The following is a 22611-nucleotide window of genomic DNA, read 5'->3' on the forward strand; positions in this document are numbered from 1 at the left end:
AAATGACTATCTTTTCAATGCTTGCTAGTCAATGAAGTAGCTTCAAAATCGCCGGCTTTTAATAATTTTTTCTATTTTTGGAAATTTCCATGTAACATTCTAACTTATGTGACACTCTAAGCTGCGTTGAAAACTAAAGAATCTATCGAAAAAACATCATAAAGATATGATTTATTGTCTTTAAATGCAGATGGATGTTTCTTTGTTAGGTACAGATGCTTAATAATTAGTTTCAGGTTTATTCATTGCTTCCACCAGAATATAAACAGGAACAAAGTTTGTAGCAGCTGTAGCTCGTGCAAGGAAACTGAGCTAGAATTTATTTCTTATTATTACAGATATTGTCACAATTTTCCAAAAGAATACTCTGAAAATAATTAAACAGTATAAAAATAATAACATAAGACAACACAACAGTGTTACGCGATATCCTATGTTGGGGTTACAAACATCAGGGTGCATTCACTCTGCTGGATCAAAGATTCAGAGCAGCTATAAGTATATAACTGTACTCTTTTCAATGTCCGTTCAGTCATGTGTATAAAAAATACAAGAGTGTTGTTCATGCTACAAAACTTTAGCAAAAAGTTACAAAAAGTCACCAAAACTAGCAGAAATACACATCAATTCTTATCTGAGAAGCAGCAAAGCCAGACAATATACACATACATGTAGATACACATTGAAAGTTCAGCATGACAAGAGAAGATAGTAGTGACTCATTCCTCATTTGTTTAGAAAAGTCTCAAATATCGAATTTCTGTGCTGCGCTATTAAACATAGCAAGTGTTCTCTGATAATTAAATTACAGTATTGGGATGCTGGATTTGTGGCATTGCCTCTGAGTTTATGGGTTGCAGTGTAGGAAGGGGCGGTGGCTCTAAAATAGAAACAGAGGATTATAGGCAAAAAAGCAAAAGGTACACAAATGTGCAATTGTTTTGAATTACTGGGCAATAGAGAGCTCATTGCTAACAATAGTAGCTTGTAAAATGACAATCAACTGATATTCAATTTTTTAAAGTGAACTGACAACTCCCAGCATCATAATGTTGCTACATTTTAGATATAAGAACCAAATTATAAAACTAATTAACTTAATAAGTTCCTCGAACTCGTACACATCAGCTTTAGGCTGTATACATGACATATTGATAAATAGCTAATCATAGAGTTCCCCAGCAACTCACAAGACCTGCAGCTAGATAGAAGGGAGCTCAGGCTACATGATATATTGATAAATAGCATTTCATAGAGTTCCTCAGCAACTCACAAGACCTGCAGCTAAATAGAAGGGGGCTCAGACTACATTATATATTGATAATTAGCAATTCATAGAGTTCCTCAGCAACTCACAAGGTTCGCAGCTAAATAGAAGGGAGCTAAGGCTAAATGTTATATTTATAAATAACCATTCATAGAGTTACTCAGCAGCTTGCAACAACTGTAACTAAAAATTATAGTTCTTGGAGCTAAGGATTTATAAAGAGACACCAAACATGTTCTTTGTTCATAGCTAGGCCATAATCAACTTGTTACAATGACTCTGTGCTCAAGTCATACATCTATGATACCGAAAACTATATGTTTATAATAAATGCATATTAGAATAGAGAATGAAAGACAAAAACAACTTTCCTCCTAGTTGTGGGTGGTTTTGATATAGTTACTATAAACCCATGAAGCAGACTTTATTTTACCAAATACCTTCTTCTTCTTCTGGTGGCATTTTGGCATCTTTTCCGATGAGCGAAATGGTGTGTAAGAAATTTGCAAACTGCTCGTCGAATGTCTCTTTTTTGCTCAAGTCGTACCAGACTCTGGTACCAAGAAGAAATCCCAGCCAGTCTTCTCCTGGTCTAAATCCACGCTCTATTCGTATCGGTATAAGTGCTTTTTTGCACTTATCGGCGAACTGAATCTCTGCAAATTCAGCAGCGAATGCTTTATAAATTTATTACAGTTGCAACCATTTCAATACACATGACTATAACTCTTTGAAAGAATTATTCAGACTACCTGACAACTTGCTCATCTTATCTTTTCTAATGATTTTGATACAGTTAGTTAATTACAGCCCTCGGGTGGTTTTGATAAAGATGAAAACATCATCAACTATATAAATCTCAAAGATACGAAGTCATTTTTGATTTATCTCACCACAAAAAATAGCCGATGGCTTCTAAAAACACGCATTCCTATCATTCAGACAGTTTGTTGTACTCTGCTAAAGTTTTTGTAGAATTATGCCAATGAGTTCAAATCCTGTACAATGGAATCCTTTTTCCCAACCTTCAACATTCAGACGGATGGACGAACGGACAGACATGGCTTTTATTATAGTAAAAATGATACTTTTGGTCAGCAATTAAAAATGGAACTTTAAAATTAGCAATTGAAGCGATGAAACAAGGAACACGTCAGTTTGTTGTCTTGGCAAGCAAAAGCCACTGAGAAAAGAAGGATTTATTCGTGCTTACTTTAAAACTAATTTCAGCTGATCTTTTATTTCAGTAGTTAGTGATTAAAATTAGCAGAAGCACAAAATGACTATCTGACCAAATAAAATGAAAGTTGAAAATTACTTGAATTACATTTGTGTTTAATCTACTTATCTTAAAAAATAAAACAAAATGTTTGCAAATATATTACTACATCTGCATTAAATAACATTTAGTCCAAATCAACAAATTGATATCCAATCAACATAGACATGCCATTATTAAACTTCACTATCACCAAGAGTCGATTTAAAGTTTTATGATGCTAGTACTGATTGTCATATAAAGGTATATTGTTCTGATGCTTATATGAATAAAACGAGACTGTTCCTTGACCTCTTACCTAACACGTTTAGCTAGTTGACTGTAACATAAAATATATCATAATATTTTAATATGTTTTCTGTATGAAACAATTCTAATAGACTGAAAAAAATATAAAAATTCTAAAAGGCATGATAGAAGAAAACTAGAATGTTTAGAACACACAAAATAAATTGTAATTAATAACATCAATTTACAGATTTTTACCTACCTTTCTGGCAAGCCGGACTGTTCTGGTAACTTTTGGTTAAAACTGGAACAACAAGCACAGAGCTCCTGATGGTCTTTGGTATATCTACTCCAACTAAATTCAAAGGATAAAATGTTATTGCCAATCAAGTGAAGTAGTGTTTTGATTGGTTGACAGAAAGCTACTATATGTGAGAGCAACTAGTTTGACAGGAATTGAGTGCTGGACATTAATTTAATTTGGTTAAGTATTCTAATTTCTACTATTATAACTACAGATATTTGATTCAAATTAACTAACAACATGATTAAGAATATAACATGAGCTTTTAAATATAATTTTTGAAAGTTGAAAGATTTATTTGAAAGTTTCTTAGTAAAAATAAGTTTACTTTTAAAAGCCAGACTTTGTACTTTTACTTTATTTATAAATATTTATAGCATTTATGAGCCATTGGCTTTAGTTGAAATTCAATTAAAAAGATTAATTAATGAAACATTTTAACATCGATTAAACCATTCAATAGAAAAATTAGTGACGAAAGATAGATTATAAACACTGCAAACAACAGTTTTTAAAAAAAATATTTATAAAAATTCAAACAGATTTGGAATAACAAAAATCATTATTTGAAAAATCTCACTTTGTAAGAATTAAAAAATTGGAGTAAATTAAAAAGCGATTACTGCAGCTACTAAAGTTTTTGCATTTTGATTATTGATAGCCTTTATAATTTACTAGTAAGCAGGCAGTCTTGCAAACCATGAAATACCATCATCTGTAATAGCTAAGTGCACAATTATTCTTAGATGTAACAGGATGGTTGAGTGGCACAGATAGTGGTGTGCTTAGTTAGAAATATGAATGTCTGGGTTCAATCCTTGTACGGTGCAATATTTTTTCTCTAAGACTCTTAGTGTGGCTTTGGACAGATGTACACCGCTCTTATTATAGTAAAGATCAGAACTGTTGATTGTAACACAGATATAGATATTGTTCACATATAAACCTCTTATTTAAACGTTAACACAAACTTAGAGCAACTTTATCAATAATAATCTACTAAATCTTTTTTCTGCTACAAATATCAATCTTTCTAATGTAAAATTTTACCCTAGACTAAAAAATGGTATGTGAGCTTTGATTAGAGCAACCTAAACTGTACATCGAACAAGGTGGTAAAGCTATTACAGGACCACAGATTATTACACTGCACCAAAACAGCTGCAGCTATTCTCCAGTTGTGAACTGCAAGGTTGTGTACTAAACTCATTTTTAACTTATTGGTCAACTCTGCCACCTCACCACGTATCCGTTCTGCCACCTCACCACTTATGTGTTCTGCCACCTCACCACTTATGTGTTCTGCCACCTCATCACTTATGTGTTCTGCCACCTCACCACTTATGTGTTCTTCAACCTCACCACTTATGTGTTCTGCCACCTCACCACTTATGTGTTCTGCCACCTCACCACTTATGTGTTCTGCCACCTCACCACTTATGTGTTTTGCCACCTCACCATTTATGTGTTCTGCTGGAAACTAAAAGGTTACTGACCAGAATTTTAAAGTTTCTATAAAGTCAAAACTGCTATAGAAGCTGCAATATCTTTCTAGTGTATCTGGTAGATTAGTGAAAGCTGGTGATGACTACTAGGCACTAGTAATACAGTGTAGCAGTAAATTTCATGCACTCAGCGGTGACATGCATTGAGAGAGATATAAACACTTATAAAGTATGGATATTTATAGATTATAGATTAGATATACATTATGTATACCTATACATAAAAAATGAGTTTGCTTCATAATATAGTTTACTGTTTTGAGTGATGTTTTGGCAAAATGTTTAACCAAGTTAACAATAGCTGATCACTACTTAGCATAAAGGTGTGTTATCTGTATTGACATAATAGGAGTTAGCTGCTCTATTGGGAGCAGTTTACTAAATGTCTATGAGCTGCAATGAAAGCTTGAATGTTGATTGAATCCTTGTGATTGACTAAACTTGAACAACGCAGTATTATAATAGAAAGATTTGCATATTACTTACATAAAACTAAAAATTAGGTTTAATTATCCAAATAAACAGTTGTATGTTTCCTTATTTTAATAACTCAATTAGGTCAAGTGCTTCAAGGCCTTCACCTTGTTAGCGGCACACGAATAATTTTGTTATTTTACAGCAGTTAGCGATACACAAAAACTTGGTAAAATACTTGATTAGAAGTTAAAAGATAATATATATATATTAAAATATTAATATGGTGCGGTGTATGATATGATAAAAATAACTTACCCTTTCCAGCTTCCTTAGGTGAATCCAAGCTTGGCCAAGATCTGTATCCTGCTTTGAACAGTTTTTCTTGCACGAACTTAACATGGGTGTATTCATTTAGCTGGTAACTAAACACTATTTTGGGTCCATCTAAAATAGATCATCACAAAATTATCATTGGATTCTAAAAAGTTGATTTTAGAGTAACCCAAATACTCTAAAACAGGTCGTCATCGAGTTCACTCACCTAACAATGACATTACTGGAATGTTCCATAACGTTGCTCATACACTAATGTTCCTAGCACACGCTTTTATTATTTTCTACAAGCGTTATCTGGTGATCATTATCTCACGACCAAACACGAGCGAAGCGATTGTTTGGGAGCTTTATGATAAATGCATATGTGCACACAACTCCTAAAAATTATCTGTCAACAGCCATAACCAGACCCTTGTACCGAAATCCCATTAAAAAATTTAACCATTTTTGTGTAGAGTCGTTTAAGTATAATAATGATACAAAAAACATATAAACCTATTTAAATATGTTACCAAGTCTTTGAAAAGTTGAGACAATATCTTAAAACTTACCCATCTCATCGGATAATATATAACTAGACAAATCAATTTGGCCTGAAATCGCTAATAAAACCTGACAAGCCTTTTTAATCAAAATTAAGACCGGCAAACAAAACGCCAATAAAGCCATGCGAGAAATAGTAGAACTATTACGCCGTGTGCATTTCACGAAAAAAACGTGCACATTTCACCAATCTATGGCATTGTCCAACTGCCGAAGGTTTCTGTAATAAACATAAAAGTACTGAAAAGTAATCATTTGTTTTTTGCCGAGTCTACCGGACTCTGACATTTTGGACACTTATAATGAGTAGGCCTACTCTGTTATTCCAACTGATGTCTAAAGCAGTGAAAGTAAAGGAAATGACGATGATATTTTTCTAACGATTCTTATAAGATTATTACAATATTTAATTGTGAGAATAACTATTCAATTTTAAAAGATTATTAGAAGATTTAGTGTGCAATGGTGTGCAATATGTTACTGTTATTATTTTTCTAAAGATTTTGTTGATGATGCTCCGACTGTGCCCAATATCGTGGTACTGCCAAGCCAATCTGTTTAGATTTTTTAAATTAAGCATAATTTTTTAGATATAAATACAGAAATATAGATACATATCACAACTTCTTGATATTGGTTGCTATGACCAATGGTATACAGCCCTCCAGCCTGTGTATATTACACAGCAGCTTGCCATTTTACTTCTAATATTGCATTTCTCCTATTGCAGGGGAGAGATATAAACATATAATCTTTTCCTTTCATTATTGCTGTTTGTTGTACATAATAACACCCAGTACATCACAGCTACCATTGCAGCTACCATTGCAGTTATCCTATTACACTGCAGTGCCATTTGACTGTTAATATTGCATTTCTCAACCAGCAGTACTCTTTCTTTTTCCATTATCATTTTGGTCATAGGCTCTATGACAGGAGAATCTCTAGTTTACAAAATGTATTGTAAAAATATTATCAAAACGTTTTATAGAATGTTACAGGAATAAACATTGCTAATGTTATCACAATGATGTTAGACAACATTGTGATTGATTGCTTAGCAATGTTCTGGCAAAGTTACCTTACAATGTCTGAGCATAAATGTCTTTATAAGATTGCCATGCAATGTAACTAGATCGTTATGGTGCAACATCACTGTTACTTTCAAATGTGGCAATGTTGCAGGAAAGTTACTTTGGAATGTTGGAATGTAAACATTCATATTACATTGACTTCCAATGTAGAGGAAGCATTAAGATGGGCCATAATTTTCACCTTTAACTGAATGCCCCAGTAATGTTACATAAAAGTTATTTTTTATAATGCTCAATAAAAGTCAATGTTATGTAAATGTAAACACACATATAATATTGGCTTGCGATGTAAAGGGAAAATTATGGTGTAAAATCCTTTGTACTCTCAAATGTCTGTTATAATGTTCTGACAATGTTTTCCTTAAAATACTCTTTAATACCATTTTTATTATAATATTTTACTCTAGCTAGCTCTTAGCTGGCCCTTTTAAAACTTTTCATGATGACTTGATAAATACACTGGCAACAAATCTTTAAGAAATAAGTTAACTTTAGTTTTACTACTTTGGCCAAAAACGCATCATCTATTTTTTTTCTCAAATTGTTGCCCTTTGATAATGAAAGGTTATTTAAAATTAGATAAAATGAAGCAAATTAAAATTTTATTTATTTCTTATTTTATTACAAATATAGAAAGGAGCAAAATAATGTAATAACTTTAAGGCAACAACTCCGAAGGAATCTTTGTGGAATATTTCGCGGCATTCTCCCAATATTGTGGAAATTGTGTGTTAGATCATTTTTTTTGCTGAACGTTTTAGCATACATGTTTCCCACAACATAGGAACGTTAAAAAAGTGTCTACACATTATTTGGTGACAACGTTGCAATTAAACGTTTCCGAGATTTTTCGGAAAATTCTTGGAATGTTCTAAAAATATAAAATTTTTAGTTGGGTACCTGTGTACTCCAAGCAGTAAATCGCAAATTTGTCTATGCCTATTTAAAAGACATGTGAGGTATAATTGTTTAAGAAACATACATGTAAGTGTTTGAGAAAAACAATAACTGTGTATAACCTACCAGTTCTTTTCTTTTTAGGTGGCTTTGGCTTGGGGGCGGGCTTAGGAGCTGAGTTTGGGGCAGCTGCAAATATTGACAGAATCTTCAAAGCATTTTTGATAACATCTGCTATTCATAGAAATATTTGCTACAAAAATAATTATCTCAAAAACAGCTAAAAGAGTAACTGTTAAGCAGTACATGCTGTAGCCATGCGAGCTACAAAAATGACTGTTATTGTAACAACTGCTACCAAAATTGCTGTTTTAACAGAATTGGCCATAGCAATCTTACCATAATTTTACCTGCTACTGTAATGTTTTTTGCAATTACATTTAAATGACAAAAATTTGTATCCTTTAAGTTGCAGCAAACCTGGTGATACCTGAGGTTTCTTTTATTTTCAATTTGCAGGCAGGTATTTCAGAGACTGATTCTCGGGAACAAGACAGATTTATAAGAGCAAATATTTTAGTGAGCTGGATGAAGATCACTAGCATGGTGGAAGCGTGGTGGAAGTCACTGGTGGAAGCATATGCATGCGAAATTTGAATGAAGTTGGCCAAAAAAGTAGAAAGGCATTATGAAGAGATTATGAAGACTAATGGACACACATACACACATACATACACAATGACAAGGTGAGTTTTATTAACATATAAATGATTGTCATAGTAGCCATCAGCCTCAACTTCATTTGAAAATCACCTTTCCAATGATTAGAATACTGCTTTTAAATATACTTTATAAGTCCATATAATAGTATTATAAAAACAAATATTTTATTCATGGATTTGCAATACAGTGGCGATGTATAGGCCAATAGCATATTTGCATCGCCGTTTAAAATACAGTCATTCATTTGGTTTGAAACACCTTTTCTCTGTTAAAATCTTTTTTCTTATCATTTTCTTGAATTTTTTTAAAGATTTTGATCTTCTTGATTAAAGAACTAAAAACCTTAAAATTTGTAATTAATAAATTTTGATATTATACAGACCTCGTGGTGGTGGCGAAGGTTTGACTTTTTGACACCATCCATTCTTGACTGCATGGCTAAAAAAACAACAAAGCGATGACTTCTTTGTACTAAACGTATGAAAAAAATATTTTAAAAAGTCATTCTTCGAACTTTTTTCCAAGAATGTCACAGCTTCAATAGCTTTAGTGCATTATTATTTTCAATTAATTCCAGTTTGAGGAAAGGTTTGTCAATTATGAGAAACATTTGCCTCAAAGACTGAAAGCTAATTCAACAGCTGTGATATCTTCTCTAATCTGAATGTTATGCTCTTTTTACAAAGCAACTATAGGTGCTGCCTGACAGCGCTTGCATCTGAAAAAAAAGAACTTTTTTCATGTCAAACATCTCTAGCATAAAGGTGTACTGTAATTATGCATTAAATACTTATCTTTCAAGCAGCGAAACAAAATATCACTAATATATAATTAATGAAATAAACTGTAGGTTTAATATGTTCTAAAATGCTTACAGAGTATTTTAAAACTGCTACAAGTTTAACAATTCATGTTTTATTATCACATAATTAAAATAACAGATTTTTTGATTGTAGTATGATACAAAGTTGGTAGTTATAAAAAGCAGTATGTGTGAAGTTGCCTGCTTTTTTACTGCAACATAGTCCGACAAATGAAATATTGTTGCACACATAAACATCATTTTTTGGGTTTTTAAATTTTTAACATGATCTTTGATGATGAACTGAGCACGCTCTTTTCTGAATGGCCTTATTGTTTGATTTCTGATTTTTTTGCTTGCTATGAGCTGAAGTGCACGCACTCGAAACTAGCTTAATTTAAAAGTAAAAGAAGGATTACATATAATTGCTAAACTACTTTGTGAAATGTATTTATAAGCAAATGTAGCTGGCTCTGAAGCAAATACTTAGACTATAGCAAACAGCATCTCTTCAGCCCTAAATTATGCTAAACATCAACACTATAGCCCTAAGTTATGCTAAACATCAACACTGTAACCCTCAGTTATGCTAAACGTCAACACTATAGCCCTAAGTTATGCTGAACATCAACGCTGTAACCCTCAATTATGCTAAACATCAACACTGTAGCCCTAAGTTATGCTAAACACCAACACTGTAACCCTCAGTTATGCTAAACATCAACACTGTAGCCCTAAGTTATGCTGAACATCAACACTGTAACCCTCAGTTATGCTAAACATCAACACTGTAGCCCTAAGTTATGCTAAACACCAACACTGTAACCCTCAGTTATGCTAAACATCAACACTGTAGCCCTAAGTTACGCTGAACATCAACACTGTAACCCTCAGTTATGCTAAACATCAACACTGTAGCCCTATAGCAAAGTCAAAGACTAAATCACTCAGTTATGCTATAGCGAGCATGAAAACTATAGCCTCATTTTTGCTATAGTAAACGTCAGAGTTATAGCAGGGAGTTAGGCTATAACAAACATCAACACTATTATAGCCCTTAGAATAGCACAACAGCTACACTCTGATGAAAACTATCCTTGATCGAATGGCTATGATGTTGGATTCATAATGAGATATTTGAGGCCAACTTTAAATAGCCATGAGATACTTACTCTTTTCCTATGAGGTAGAAGAAGGGTAGTAATATCAATCTACAATACATAACACACAATCTAAAATATATGGCAAATAATCTAAAATAGATGGCACACAACCATAAATAGATAGCACACAGTCTATAAATTGGCGGACCGACAAGCGAGTCTGTTGGAAGCTGAAAAACATATCAACTTGTTTAGAATACCATCTAAAAGAGATTCATTGTTTTTCTCTTTTAGATAAGTTGGAATGCAAAGACAAAGGTTTTTACTGTTTGACTTTAGTCTTCGTAAATCTAACTACAGTCAAACATGGATAACTCGAACTTCACGGGACCGAGCAAAAGTGTTCGAATTATCAGAGCGTTCAAGTTATCAGAGCACTGTCACAAGTCCATATATTTACTTATTTATTAGTAGATACATGTACATATACAAACTATAATATAAATCAAAAGCACAAATGGCTTGTTTCAAATTAAATGCTTCTAATGTAAAGTTTAAAACGTTTTCATGAAAAAGTATAGAGATTTTTCTATCACTTGAGATTGGTTTGTTGTTTGAGGTGATGTTATTGCCAGGACTTTTTCAGATTGACATTGGCAAAACTTGATCGTTGTTGAAATGCTCAAAAGAAAAGACATTTTTTTCTTTTGGGGTTTTACCCACGATCAATTTTGCCGTTTTTTCTTGAAGTTTATGCAGATTACCTTACTTTACCTGGGATTCGTTAAGAGCAACACTCCGAGACAGTTCAATTAGAAGTTTTACGAGGTTTTACGGTACATTCTATATCACTCACGCTTTTTTAATAGATACTTATTGAATGTACACACGTATTCTGTGTTTAGGTCAAACGATGAATAGTTTTTTGTAGCTCAGACAACGTATACGTTTAATTACAACATTTTTTAAGACGTTTTAAACATTCAACATTCCGACGTTGATTCAACACGGAATCAACGTCGGAAAACTATTCATCACGGGCTAGCCGGGTCACGCACTCAAGGATTTTCGCCGCGCACATACAAAACAACATGCGATTTTTGTTTTGTATGTGCGTGGCGAATATCCTTGTGTGCGTGACCCGGCTAGCCCGTGCTATTCATCGTATCGCAGTATAAATCAATTTTCACCAAACTTTTAGAAAAGTCGTTGACAAAAATATTTTGCCGATGGTGGTAATAACGACGCTTATGAATTACGAAAAGATGAAGTTTACCTCTATGGCTTTGAATAAAGTGATTTTCTAAAGCGATAACAACCGTTTCGGTAGCCGTTGGGCAAAAAAACAGTTCGAATTAACAGTGTTGAGTTCGAGTTATCTATAGCAATTTATCATTACGTGGGAACGGACCAAAGGAAATGTTCGAATTAACCATGTGTTCGAGCTATCTGTGGACGAGTTATCCATGTTTGACTGTAGTTTAACTGTAAAAGCGAAACTTACAAAAAGAATAGGTAATAGTAGTCACTGCTGCTATTTCCTGTCTCTACAGAAGTAGCGTTAGTCGTGGTTTCAATCAGACCTGCAATAAATAAACTTGTATGACACGCGCACTTTACCATCGGATTACATACAAAGACTCAGTACATGATAAAAACAGTGTTATGCTTTCAGTAACTGTCACTGAATAAGTTAGGAAAAGTTGTTTTCCTTCAAATTATCTATCATCCATTCATCAATTGTGCACTGCTGGTATGATGCCTGTCAAACATCTGTTTATCAATTGTGCACTGCTGGTATGGTGCCTGTCAAACATCTGTTCATCAATTGTGCACTGCTGGTATGGTGCCTGTCAAACATCTGTTTATCAATTGTGCACTGCTGGTATGGTGCCTGTGAAACATCTGTTCATCAATTGTGCACTGCCGGTATGGTGCCTGTCAAACATCTGTTTATCAATTGTGCACTGCTGGTATGGTGCCTGTGAAACATCTGTTCATCAATTGTGCACTGCCGGTATGGTGCCTGTCAAACATCTGTTTATCACTTGTGCACTGCTGGTATGGTGCCTGTGAAACATCTGTTCATCAATTGTGCACTGCTGGTATGGTGCCTGTCAAACATCTGTTTATCAATTGTGCTCTGCTGGTATGGTGCATATCTAGCACCTGTTTATTCCCATACTCTTACTTGCTTCTTTCCTGACTGTGATCTTATCACCACTCATCCTTACCATTATGTCTTCCAGCATCATATTAATATCAATAGCATACCAAGAGCCAACTTAAAATTGACTCTTAGCTGTCTATGCTTTTATAGTTAGAAAAGTGGTGTTATCTACAGGTAGTATAGCCTTCACTTCTCCATCCAAAGATACTCACAGGTAATAAAAGTACCCGACAATACCTACATGTTTGTATCAATACATGCAGCACCAGAACAGACCTGGAGTTAAGGACGTAGTCCAATCTAAACTGAAACCTCTATCAGTTCCTGCTCCATCAGAAATGAACCGCACAGATACCAAATTGGATTGTCCTATGATATACAACGGAATGGAATTGTCTGTTCCACAAAGCTTAATGAGAATATTTCCTCTGTCAATTATCTACAAGTTTGACAAAGAAGGAGATGATAATTTTAGAAACTCAAAATTAAATGGCTTTGCCTAACTTTAATGTAAAACCTATTAAAAACTTATGTACACACATGCTTATAATAAGCAACAATAATTTAGCTAAGCACACAAAAGTATACAGAAGATTTCTAACTAAAATTAACGACAATCTCATGATGAAAAATCTGAAAGGGCTAGCTCAAAGATGGGCAAACTTTTCAATGTGAGAACCACATTAGGAAAATCTACAGTTTTAGCTGCATCTAAAAAAGCACAGTTTGCAAAAAATTTTAAAATTATTAAATGTCAAACAGCTATTTATAGAGTTTCCTTTAAAAAAACGATTAGTTTTTATTAATTATCTTTAAAGTGTACAGTTCAACTGAAATACACTTATTTCACAAAATCTTATATAGACTGTATAATATAGAAAACCAGGTAACTGCGTAATTGTTGAGTAATAGAAATAATAAATGTCAATGAAATGATGTAGCTGACCACTGTCATTCACCAGTATGTTAAAATCAGGTGTAAAAAAGTACAAGCAACTTGGCAGTTGCTTGTGCTAACTTGTAAGACTGACTAAAGATTTGAGTCAGTAAGAAATGATTTGTTCTTTGACTTCCTAATTTTCATTACAGAGAAAGTCTGCTCATAAATTTATGTTGACGCAAACAGCACAAACGTCTTTCTTGCAACTTTTTTCAGCTGTTGAAACTTTTCACAATGCACAAGAGACATAAAACTCAACCGGTGGTTTACTTTCAAACATATACTTTAAAGAGTTATCTGCATGCACCTCAATTAATTCCTTTTGTAATTTCGCAGCAGTTGTTTCAATATTACAGGCAAAAGATGAGCAGAGCAAATTATATTGCCTTTCCATTACCTTAAAATAAACAAATCTTCTGATAATATTTGTTGTAAATCCATCAACTGACAACTGTATTCGTCTGACAGCGTTGGTGTGATATTTTGGGTTTCAAAATGAATGAAATAAACCAAGTTTTGCTCACTTAGCTGTTTGGCAAAAAGTTTAAGTTTCAGTTGAAAGCATTTTATCTTCCTGTGCAAATCATGAGCAAATACACCTTCACTTTCTAGCTTTATGTAGAGCTCATTCAGCTTTGATATTATGTTCGAAGCAAATAAAAAATCACATCCTCATTCTTCACACTCTATTTTCTTTGGAAGTCACAAGAAATGCCTTTTATCACCAAACAATGATAGTCTCTGCTTTGAGGTATCAACTCTCTTAAGCACTCTTTCCATGCTTAGTCAGTTGACATTTGTGTGGTAAAGTACATCAGCAAATTATCCTCCATATCATCCAAACATTTTTGAATTGCCCGTGATTCAATCTCCATGCTCTTATTAAATTCACTGCAGTTATCACTGAATCCACAATAATTTATGTTTGAATTCCAAAAAAGACTTACAAAGGCTTTCTTGATGAATGATGCAACAAAAGGAGAGAGAGCAATGCACAGTAGAAATCTTTCTTTGATTTTATCATTCATTAACTTCACTAAGCCAGAATGTTAACCAATCAGAGAAAGAGCACCATCTGTTGTATTACTTGCAAGTGTATCCATGCCTAATCCTGACCTAGTTATACTACTTATGATGTATCCATGCCTAATCCTGACCTAGTTATACTACTTATGATGTATTCATGCCTAATCCTGACCTAGTTATACTACTTATGATGTATTCATGCCTAATCCTGACCTAGTTATAGTATTCATGACATTCTCAAACAAATCTTAACCAGTAGTAGTGTCCTTCAGAGATTTCTTGGATAGCAATTCTTTAGTAATCTTAAAGCTTTCATCAATTCCTCTGATATATATCATTAATTGGACAGTGATCAGTACTCTCATCCACAGCAATGAAAAGCTACTCAAAATGAATCCTCCATGTCAACAATTGTTCTTTGATAATGTCTGCAATTGTGCCAATGCATCGAACAATAGTTCTTTTTGACTGTGAAATGGCTTCAAGTTTAGATTGGCTTCAAGACAGACGACGCTGACAATTTTTACCATGCAGTCTTTGATGAATTCTATGTGTGTAAACAGTTTTTTTTTGCAATTTCACAAAGTCGATAGAAAATTCGCACTGGTAACACTTTTTTGTAAAGATGAGAATTTCTCAAACACACTCAATAGTTGATTAAAACTCTTTGCCAGATCAAATGCGTTCTCAGTTTTAGACTCAATAGACATTTTCCAAAGTTAGCATGGTTGGTTTAAAATTATATTCCTTAAACATGGCGACTGCGGCGTGGCAAATCAAACATACGGCTTTATCTTTAACATCGGTAAAGAAATACTTTTCCACCCATCCTGTGTTAAAAATATGGCATTCATCTTTAGTTTCCTGCTTCCTAGAAGCCTTCATTATAGGTGATTTTGTAATAATTTAAGCTAAGCTGAAATATTAAATAATTTATAAATAATTTGTCTTTGAGAGGCAGTTACAGTCAAGTGCTGTAACTGTTGCACGAAATAAAACATTGCAGCTTCCGGTTCAGTGGCAATGCGTTTTTGATCCACATACTTTGAGTGCGATAAGTGTGTAGAAGCCTAGAAAAGATTCTAAGCAAAAATTTTTATGATGAAATGTGTATGTACTTTAGGGCCTCAGATTAGGCATTGGCAGGCCGCATGTGGCCCGCAGGCCGCAGTTTTCCAACCCCTTGGCTAGCTTATAAAAATTATGTAGGCCATACTTTGCGAGTTCCTACATACATGTGTAGGCTATTCTTTGCTAGAAAAACACATCTGTATTTAAAAAAAGGGCATACTGATGAATATTTGTATAGCATTCACAACAGACTTGAAAGTGTAACTTACTTCCAAAGCATCATCTTCACAGTCAAATGAGTCATCGATTGCAAGGTAAGTTATGTTTATTGCCGGGTACGTGTTCTCTGTTAGTTGAATGTACCAGCTACAGTCCAAATTGTCTGCATAGAATGTGGTAGGGTAGCCTGGTGAAGAAATAGTGCCACTGCTATTGAAGTTAAAAGCTGTGCCTCCACATTCTACAACAAAATATCAACAATAATTTTAGGTAGATACCTATTAGAAGCCAAGTCTTTAAGCTAAGCTATTAGAAGTCCCAAGGAGGTTGAACAACGATGACTCCCATGCAAACTGTTTGCAAACAGTCAGCAATCGAAAACATTCTAGCATCTTAGAACCTGCTTTTTTACAGGAATATACTAAAGTCATAAAATGTCACATCCGAAATAGATGTAGGTATAGATAGATATATATAGGCCTATCTATATAGATTAATACTGTTGTATCTTCTTCTTCAAGTTGGAATATACCTCAAAACTAATACAAGATTTGCCTCTCTTGGTCAGCTTGTGCCTTGGGAGCTGATGAAACGTTAGCGATGACATATTTTAATATGCAGACTACAAAATCTTACAACTATGTGTCTTCTGCAAAAAAAAACTAAAAACTTGGGCTGTTTTTATATGTTTGGCAATGCTTAACATATAAAAGCAGCTCAAGTTTTTATATGTTAAGCATTGCTAAACATATAAAAACTTGAGCTGTTTTTATATGTTAAAGCATTGCAAAAAATACAAACTTTTCATGTGCTGTTTAGTACTGTCTAAATAAGTTTGAAAAAGTCAAAAAATAAACTTTTGGAAGATTAAATTTTGCTTACTTTTAAGCTGTTGCAATAGTATTAATAATCATTAATAACAAATAGGTTTTAAAAAATAAATTATTGATACTATAATAATAGTTAATACTATTTTCTGTAGCAAATTTTGGGCCATGTTAAATAAAGTTCTTCAAAAGATTTCTGTTGCCTAAAAAAGTATATTCTTTAAGCTAGAGTCAAGTGGACAGCAGGCTATATATTTGTAACAATAGACTCTGTATTTGTAGCCATCATGAGCAACTGCTAAGGTAAAATCATGCCAAACAGTTATAAATTGCTTTGCAAAGAAACTACCCTTGACGGAAGAGAAAGTCTCTGCCTGTTACAATTTTCGCAAATTTTTAAACTTTTCCACAATCAAGCTTCCTTTAAAACCTTGAGTAAGGTTTGCAGACTTTATTAAGTATGTAACATTTAGCTTTAGCGTCTTACAAAGTGTAAAAAGACTGAGAATTGCTTTCTCACCCCCTACTCTCGTAATTGTATAAACAAAATGTCCACTTTTATTTGAGATGTATAGGGTGGGCAACAGAGACGTCGACGCCTGTCATTCAGGTAGTCTCATCAAGCAAATTGAGACCCACTTATCAAACATCTGAATTGTGCAGTTGTTAGGATTATGTTTAAAATGACGGCTCATGTAGGTTTACAGAACAATGAGGTAATACGATATAAAGTGTTGCCTACATTCTTATTGATAGCTAAAGCTTGAGTGGACAATTTTCAGTGTGTTACTAATTGTATTTGCTAAAAAGCAATTTAGCAGACAGTCTTTTACTAAAGTGACATTTACAGTACACACAACTACAATAGAATCATAAGCATATTATTGAAATACTTAGCATGAGATCTTCATGATTGTTGCTCTAATTATCGCTTTTCTGATTTTGACTTCCGGCAACGACAAGCTAGAATGCTTTTAGTTTAATTTAATTGGCAAGATTTTACATAACTAAGTTTTAGACTTAGTCCTTATCTCAAGCTTCGAACCGGCTTTGCAAAGACTCAGCTTTGTAACGCAAATTACTACTAACACAAAAATATTAAAGCATAATATTAAAATTAGAAAACCTACTGTCAAAACTCGTAAAACCTTTTTTACAAGTTAGTTTATTAGACGACCAGCGTGGTAGTCTAAACGATGTAATAATTAATATTATTTTTAGAATATTTAAAAACATATCTGATTTCTAATTTATTACGTAAAGATTACATTTAGATTACCAAAATGTGCTACTCAGGTTGCTATCAAACCATAATAGAAGATGGAATTAACTTTAAAGCAAATATGAAGTCATAAATCGCATAGAATTAAATGTCGCATCTGACCCCAATCACCAGAGTGCACTAAGTATGCCGACACTGACCAGGAGAGTAGGCTCAGTAATGACAACAGATATACACGCAGGACTATGAAAACATCAAATCAATATCTCTGTGAGAAACAAACTACTACCAACATCTACTAGGTGTGAACTAATGACACACAGCATACATGTATACTGTGTCCTATTGCATGGATATGTGTGCTATATCATAATTCTACAACCTCATCGCACACTGTATACAGTGTGTATGTACTATACCATATATATTCTAGCTCATCACGCACATCGTATGGTCTTAGGTGTATGGTGTATCACATATATACTAACTCATAACACACAGCGTATAATATTTGAAGTTTACTGTATCATATATATCCTAACTCATCACATGCAGTGTATATGATATTAGATGTGTACTATATCATATATGTTCTTACTCCTCACACAAAGTGTATGATATTAGATGTGTACTGTATCATATATGTTCTTACTTCTGACACAAAGTGTATGATGTTAGATATGTACTATATCATATATGTTCTTACTCCTCACACAAAGTGTATGATATTAGATGTGTACTATATCATATATGTTCTTACTTCTGACACAAAGTGTATGATGTTAGATATGTACTATATCATATATGTTCTTACTCCTCACACAAAGTGTATGATATTAGATGTGTAATATATCATATATGTTCTAGCTCATCACACAAAGTGTATGATGTTAGATATGTACTATATCATATATGTTCTCACTCCTCACATGAAGTGTATGATATTAAATGTGTACTATATCATATATGTTCTAGCTCATCACATGAAGTGTATGATATTAGATGTGTACTATATCATATATGTTCTCACTCCTCACATGAAGTGTATGATATTAAATGTGTACTATATCATATATGTTCTAGCTCATCACATGAAGTGTATGATATGAGGTGTGTACTGTATCATATATAATAATGGAAACTGTTTTAAGTGCATTTAATTATTCTTCAACTTGTGATAACTTACGCTCGACAAATAGCAAGAATAGCCAACTTCAATATGGCCAAACATGCGTCAGTCTGTGCGCCTATGCTATGTGTTTGATTCAATCTTTTTTTAGCTAAAATCACCAACTACTGTTAATAACAGAATAATATGTGAACTAGTAGAATAGGCTAAATTTAGAGCTTTTTCAAGCAGGTCAAACATGTATGTATATGTACATGAATGTACATATACATGTATATGTACATGCAGTGCTATGACAGTGTATATGTACATACAAGTACATATAGATGTATGTATACCTACATGTATATGTACATGTATATTTACATATATATTTACATGTATATGTACATACATGTACATATACATGTATATGTACATACATGTACATATACATATATATGTACATAGATGTACATATATCATGTATATATATGTACAGTATCATCAAAAGAGCCTGTGAGTCATGCACTCAGTTACATGCTGCCAACTGAAAAATATATGTTCTTGTTTTCAACTATAGATACGCCAAAATGTGGTTGCATTTTGGTGTATCTATAGTGTAGCCAAAATGTGGTTACATTTTGACAGTTTTAAACACTAACTAGCACTGCAAGCATTATGAAAAGCAATTGCCTACCTGAAGCTGTAGATTCTGGAATGATTTGAGAGCTTATCTACAACAGAGGAAAATGCAATTTGAAAATGTATAACAAATGACTGTCTCTTAGAGCTGCTCTTATACTATTTTTGTTCCGTTAGTCTCAAGCTACAACTAGGCTGACTCTGCACCTGATAGTAGGATATAAGCTAGTAATAAATACTTCCATACAAACTTTTTAAGATTGGCAGGACGTTTGCTAGTTGATGAATAGTCCACCATTTTCTTGGTGCTGGTTTGTAGCTACCCATATAGTAATATAGTTATTAGCTGTGAAAGTACACAAAAAATAGTTATTCTCCACGATAGCTAATTATCTAAATTGTAGCACGTTTTTATTAAATACAACGCTCTGTGACTAGTCACCTGCCCATCGCTACAGATCCCTACTTAATTAATCTGTCGATGACCAAAGTTTCAGTGTAAGTCATATTCTCACTACAAGGTTTCAGTGTAAGTCATATTCTCACTACAAGGTTTCAGTGTAACTCATATTCTCACTACAAGGTTTCAGTGTAAGTCATATTCTCACTACAAGGTTTCAGTGTAAGTCATATTCTCACTACAAGGTTTCAGTGTAAGTCATATTCTCACTACAAGGTTTCAGTGTAAGTCATATTCTCACTACAAGGTTTCAGTGTAAGTCATATTCTCACTACAAGGTTTCAGTGTAACTCATATTCTCACTACAAAGTTTCAGTGTAACTCATATTCTCACTACAAGGTTTTAGTGTAACTCATATTCTCACTACAAGGTTTCAGTGTAAGTCATATTCTCACTACAAGGTTTCAGTGTAAGTCATGTTCTCACTACAAGGTTTCAGTGTAAGTCATATTCTCACTACAAGGTTTCAGTGTAACTCATATTCTCACTACAAGGTTTCAGTGTAACTCATATTCTCACTACAAGGTTTCAGTGACACATGAGTTGAGTCTCATCCCACAGTAATTTTACAAAAATGTTTAATTCAGGTTTAAAAGTTCATTTCAAAGATAAAGTTTTAGCAGTGCGCAAGGTCAATTAGAGGTTAAATCAGCAGGCCCCATGTAGTGACTTCCCATTTATGAGCATTATTAAATTACATTACCATTGGTTGACCAACTTCGGATGTTCGATCTGCAGCTAAGCTTTACCTAGAAACTTTTTTTATACAAGAGCTAAGCTAGCTGCATCCTTAATCTTATTTTCAAGATCATCTGACATCTCTTAAACTCACACCTTTTCTACAAATTTACTTCCACTAATACTCATTTTTACCTCTAAGTAAAGTTTTACTTATCTGCTCAACTTCTTAGCAATGATAACAAACAAATAAGCTATGAAATATATTAGTGAGTAGTGTATCCTCCTTTGAGAAAGAACTGGTTTTGAGCTTGAACATTCAAAGGATATTTTGAGTCAATTGATTCGCGACTTTGAGTTGCAGTTGCCATTGATAGAAGCAAAGGTCAAAGTTTAATTATTTCCGACTTGCAATTTTAGAGCGATATCCATTTCTACTGATATCTTTCAGCATGTCAACATTTCCTAAACACTGACTATACACTTAGTATAACAACTTCAAAATCAACCCATGTGTTACCTAGTTGTTGATAATGTACGCTGAGTTGGTAACACCTTAAAGTTTTATTCCTTACCTCTATCAACACGAATATCCTTAAAAATCGGTGAAAAACTTTATAAGTTATGAGCATGTTTAACCAGCGGTACCAGTGAGTAAGCGACTGCCCATCGTCAACTAGAGACTGGGACTACTGAGCAATGAAAAGGCTGTTGTGAAGTTGCTAGGCTATGTAAATCAATCAACTGTTTGCTTTTATGAAAAGCCATTCAAAAGGCTGGATCCTTTGTCAACTTGCCTCGACTAAGCTCCACTCATCGTTTGTAACAGTTGCACTGCAAAATGTGTCTTGGGATCTTATTTATTTATCACCATCAATTCATAACAAATTAGGTAGGTGTTGTTTGTGAACTAAGACTCAAGACTTGAAGCTGCGATTACAAGAAATCCTAGCAAAATTTTGCAAACCTTTAAAATGTTTAAAAATTTGTAATAGCTTTTTCTAAGGCTGCTCTGAATAATATCTAGAAAGTGATTAGAGCTTTTCTACTTACAGTGAGACTCAATAAATGAGAGCTGCAAAAAGCAACAAATTTTGTTTTCATTGTTTTCATATTCGAAATGTTTTCTTTTGATGAAAGTAAATTTTTACCAAGGAGTAACCAATAATTGACAATTAAATGTGATACGATTTCTTATAAATTCTACAAAAGGAATCACTGGAAGCTACTAATTGTTGTGAACTTAGATCATTTTATGACTAAAAATGCTGTAGAAGTTACATATTGGTTAACATTACACAGCTAGTAAATTTGTCTCAGCCACACAAATTCTGAGTTGTTCTCTTTGTTAGAAAGCTACTTATAAATTTTATGGAAGTAATCGCTAAGAGCTATAATCTGTTAAGAGTTTACTTTAGTTTATTACAGAAGAGTGCTGTAAATGTTACATAATAGTTAACGTTACACAGAGAATAAATTTTATTTCATGAAAAGATGACATCTCAGATTCGCTTAACAATCTCAGAGTTGTCTCAAGTAACAGTGCTAATGGTATACATGTAAAAATCAATGCTGTAAAATAAACTTATCTAGAAAGCATGTCAGATGTTTTAATGAAAATGCATTTGAGATCTGAAATAAAATACACAGTTTTAAAAACTGAGCCATTTTGGCACGCTTGAGCATTAGTTCTAGACAACTATTATTGCGCTATTATAAATATAAAACAAAGTATTTGCACAAACA

At 33.5% G+C, this 22611-nt stretch overlaps 1 protein-coding gene across 1 annotated transcript; it reads right to left on the reverse strand.

Annotated features, from left to right (window-relative positions):
* Positions 1-674: 674 nt before the first annotated feature.
* On the reverse strand, positions 675-16000 carry LOC137404643 (uncharacterized). The gene is made up of 8 exons (XM_068090870.1): positions 15975-16000; positions 10568-10606; positions 8976-9031; positions 7997-8059; positions 5316-5444; positions 3037-3129; positions 1708-1923; positions 675-880 (listed from the first exon to the last, which is right to left on the reverse strand). The coding sequence occupies exons 1-8, from the start codon at positions 15986-15988 to the stop codon at positions 801-803; spliced, it is 690 nt and encodes a 229-aa protein (XP_067946971.1). The 5' UTR covers positions 15989-16000; the 3' UTR covers positions 675-800.
* Between the last annotated feature and the right edge of the window lie 6611 nt (positions 16001-22611).

Source organism: Watersipora subatra, chromosome 9 (assembly GCF_963576615.1).
Source record: "Watersipora subatra chromosome 9, tzWatSuba1.1, whole genome shotgun sequence".
Taxonomy (NCBI): Eukaryota; Metazoa; Bryozoa; class Gymnolaemata; order Cheilostomatida; family Watersiporidae; genus Watersipora; species Watersipora subatra.

Coding starts and splice junctions, on each gene's coding strand:
- LOC137404643 (XM_068090870.1), bottom strand. Junction 8,060..8,975: donor ACCTTCGCCACCACCACGAG/GTCTGTATAATA, acceptor CAATATTTGCAG/CTGCCCCAAACTCAGCTCCT. Junction 1,924..3,036: donor CAGTCCGGCTTGCCAGAAAG/GTAGGTAAAAAT, acceptor CTGAATTTGCAG/AGATTCAGTTCGCCGATAAG.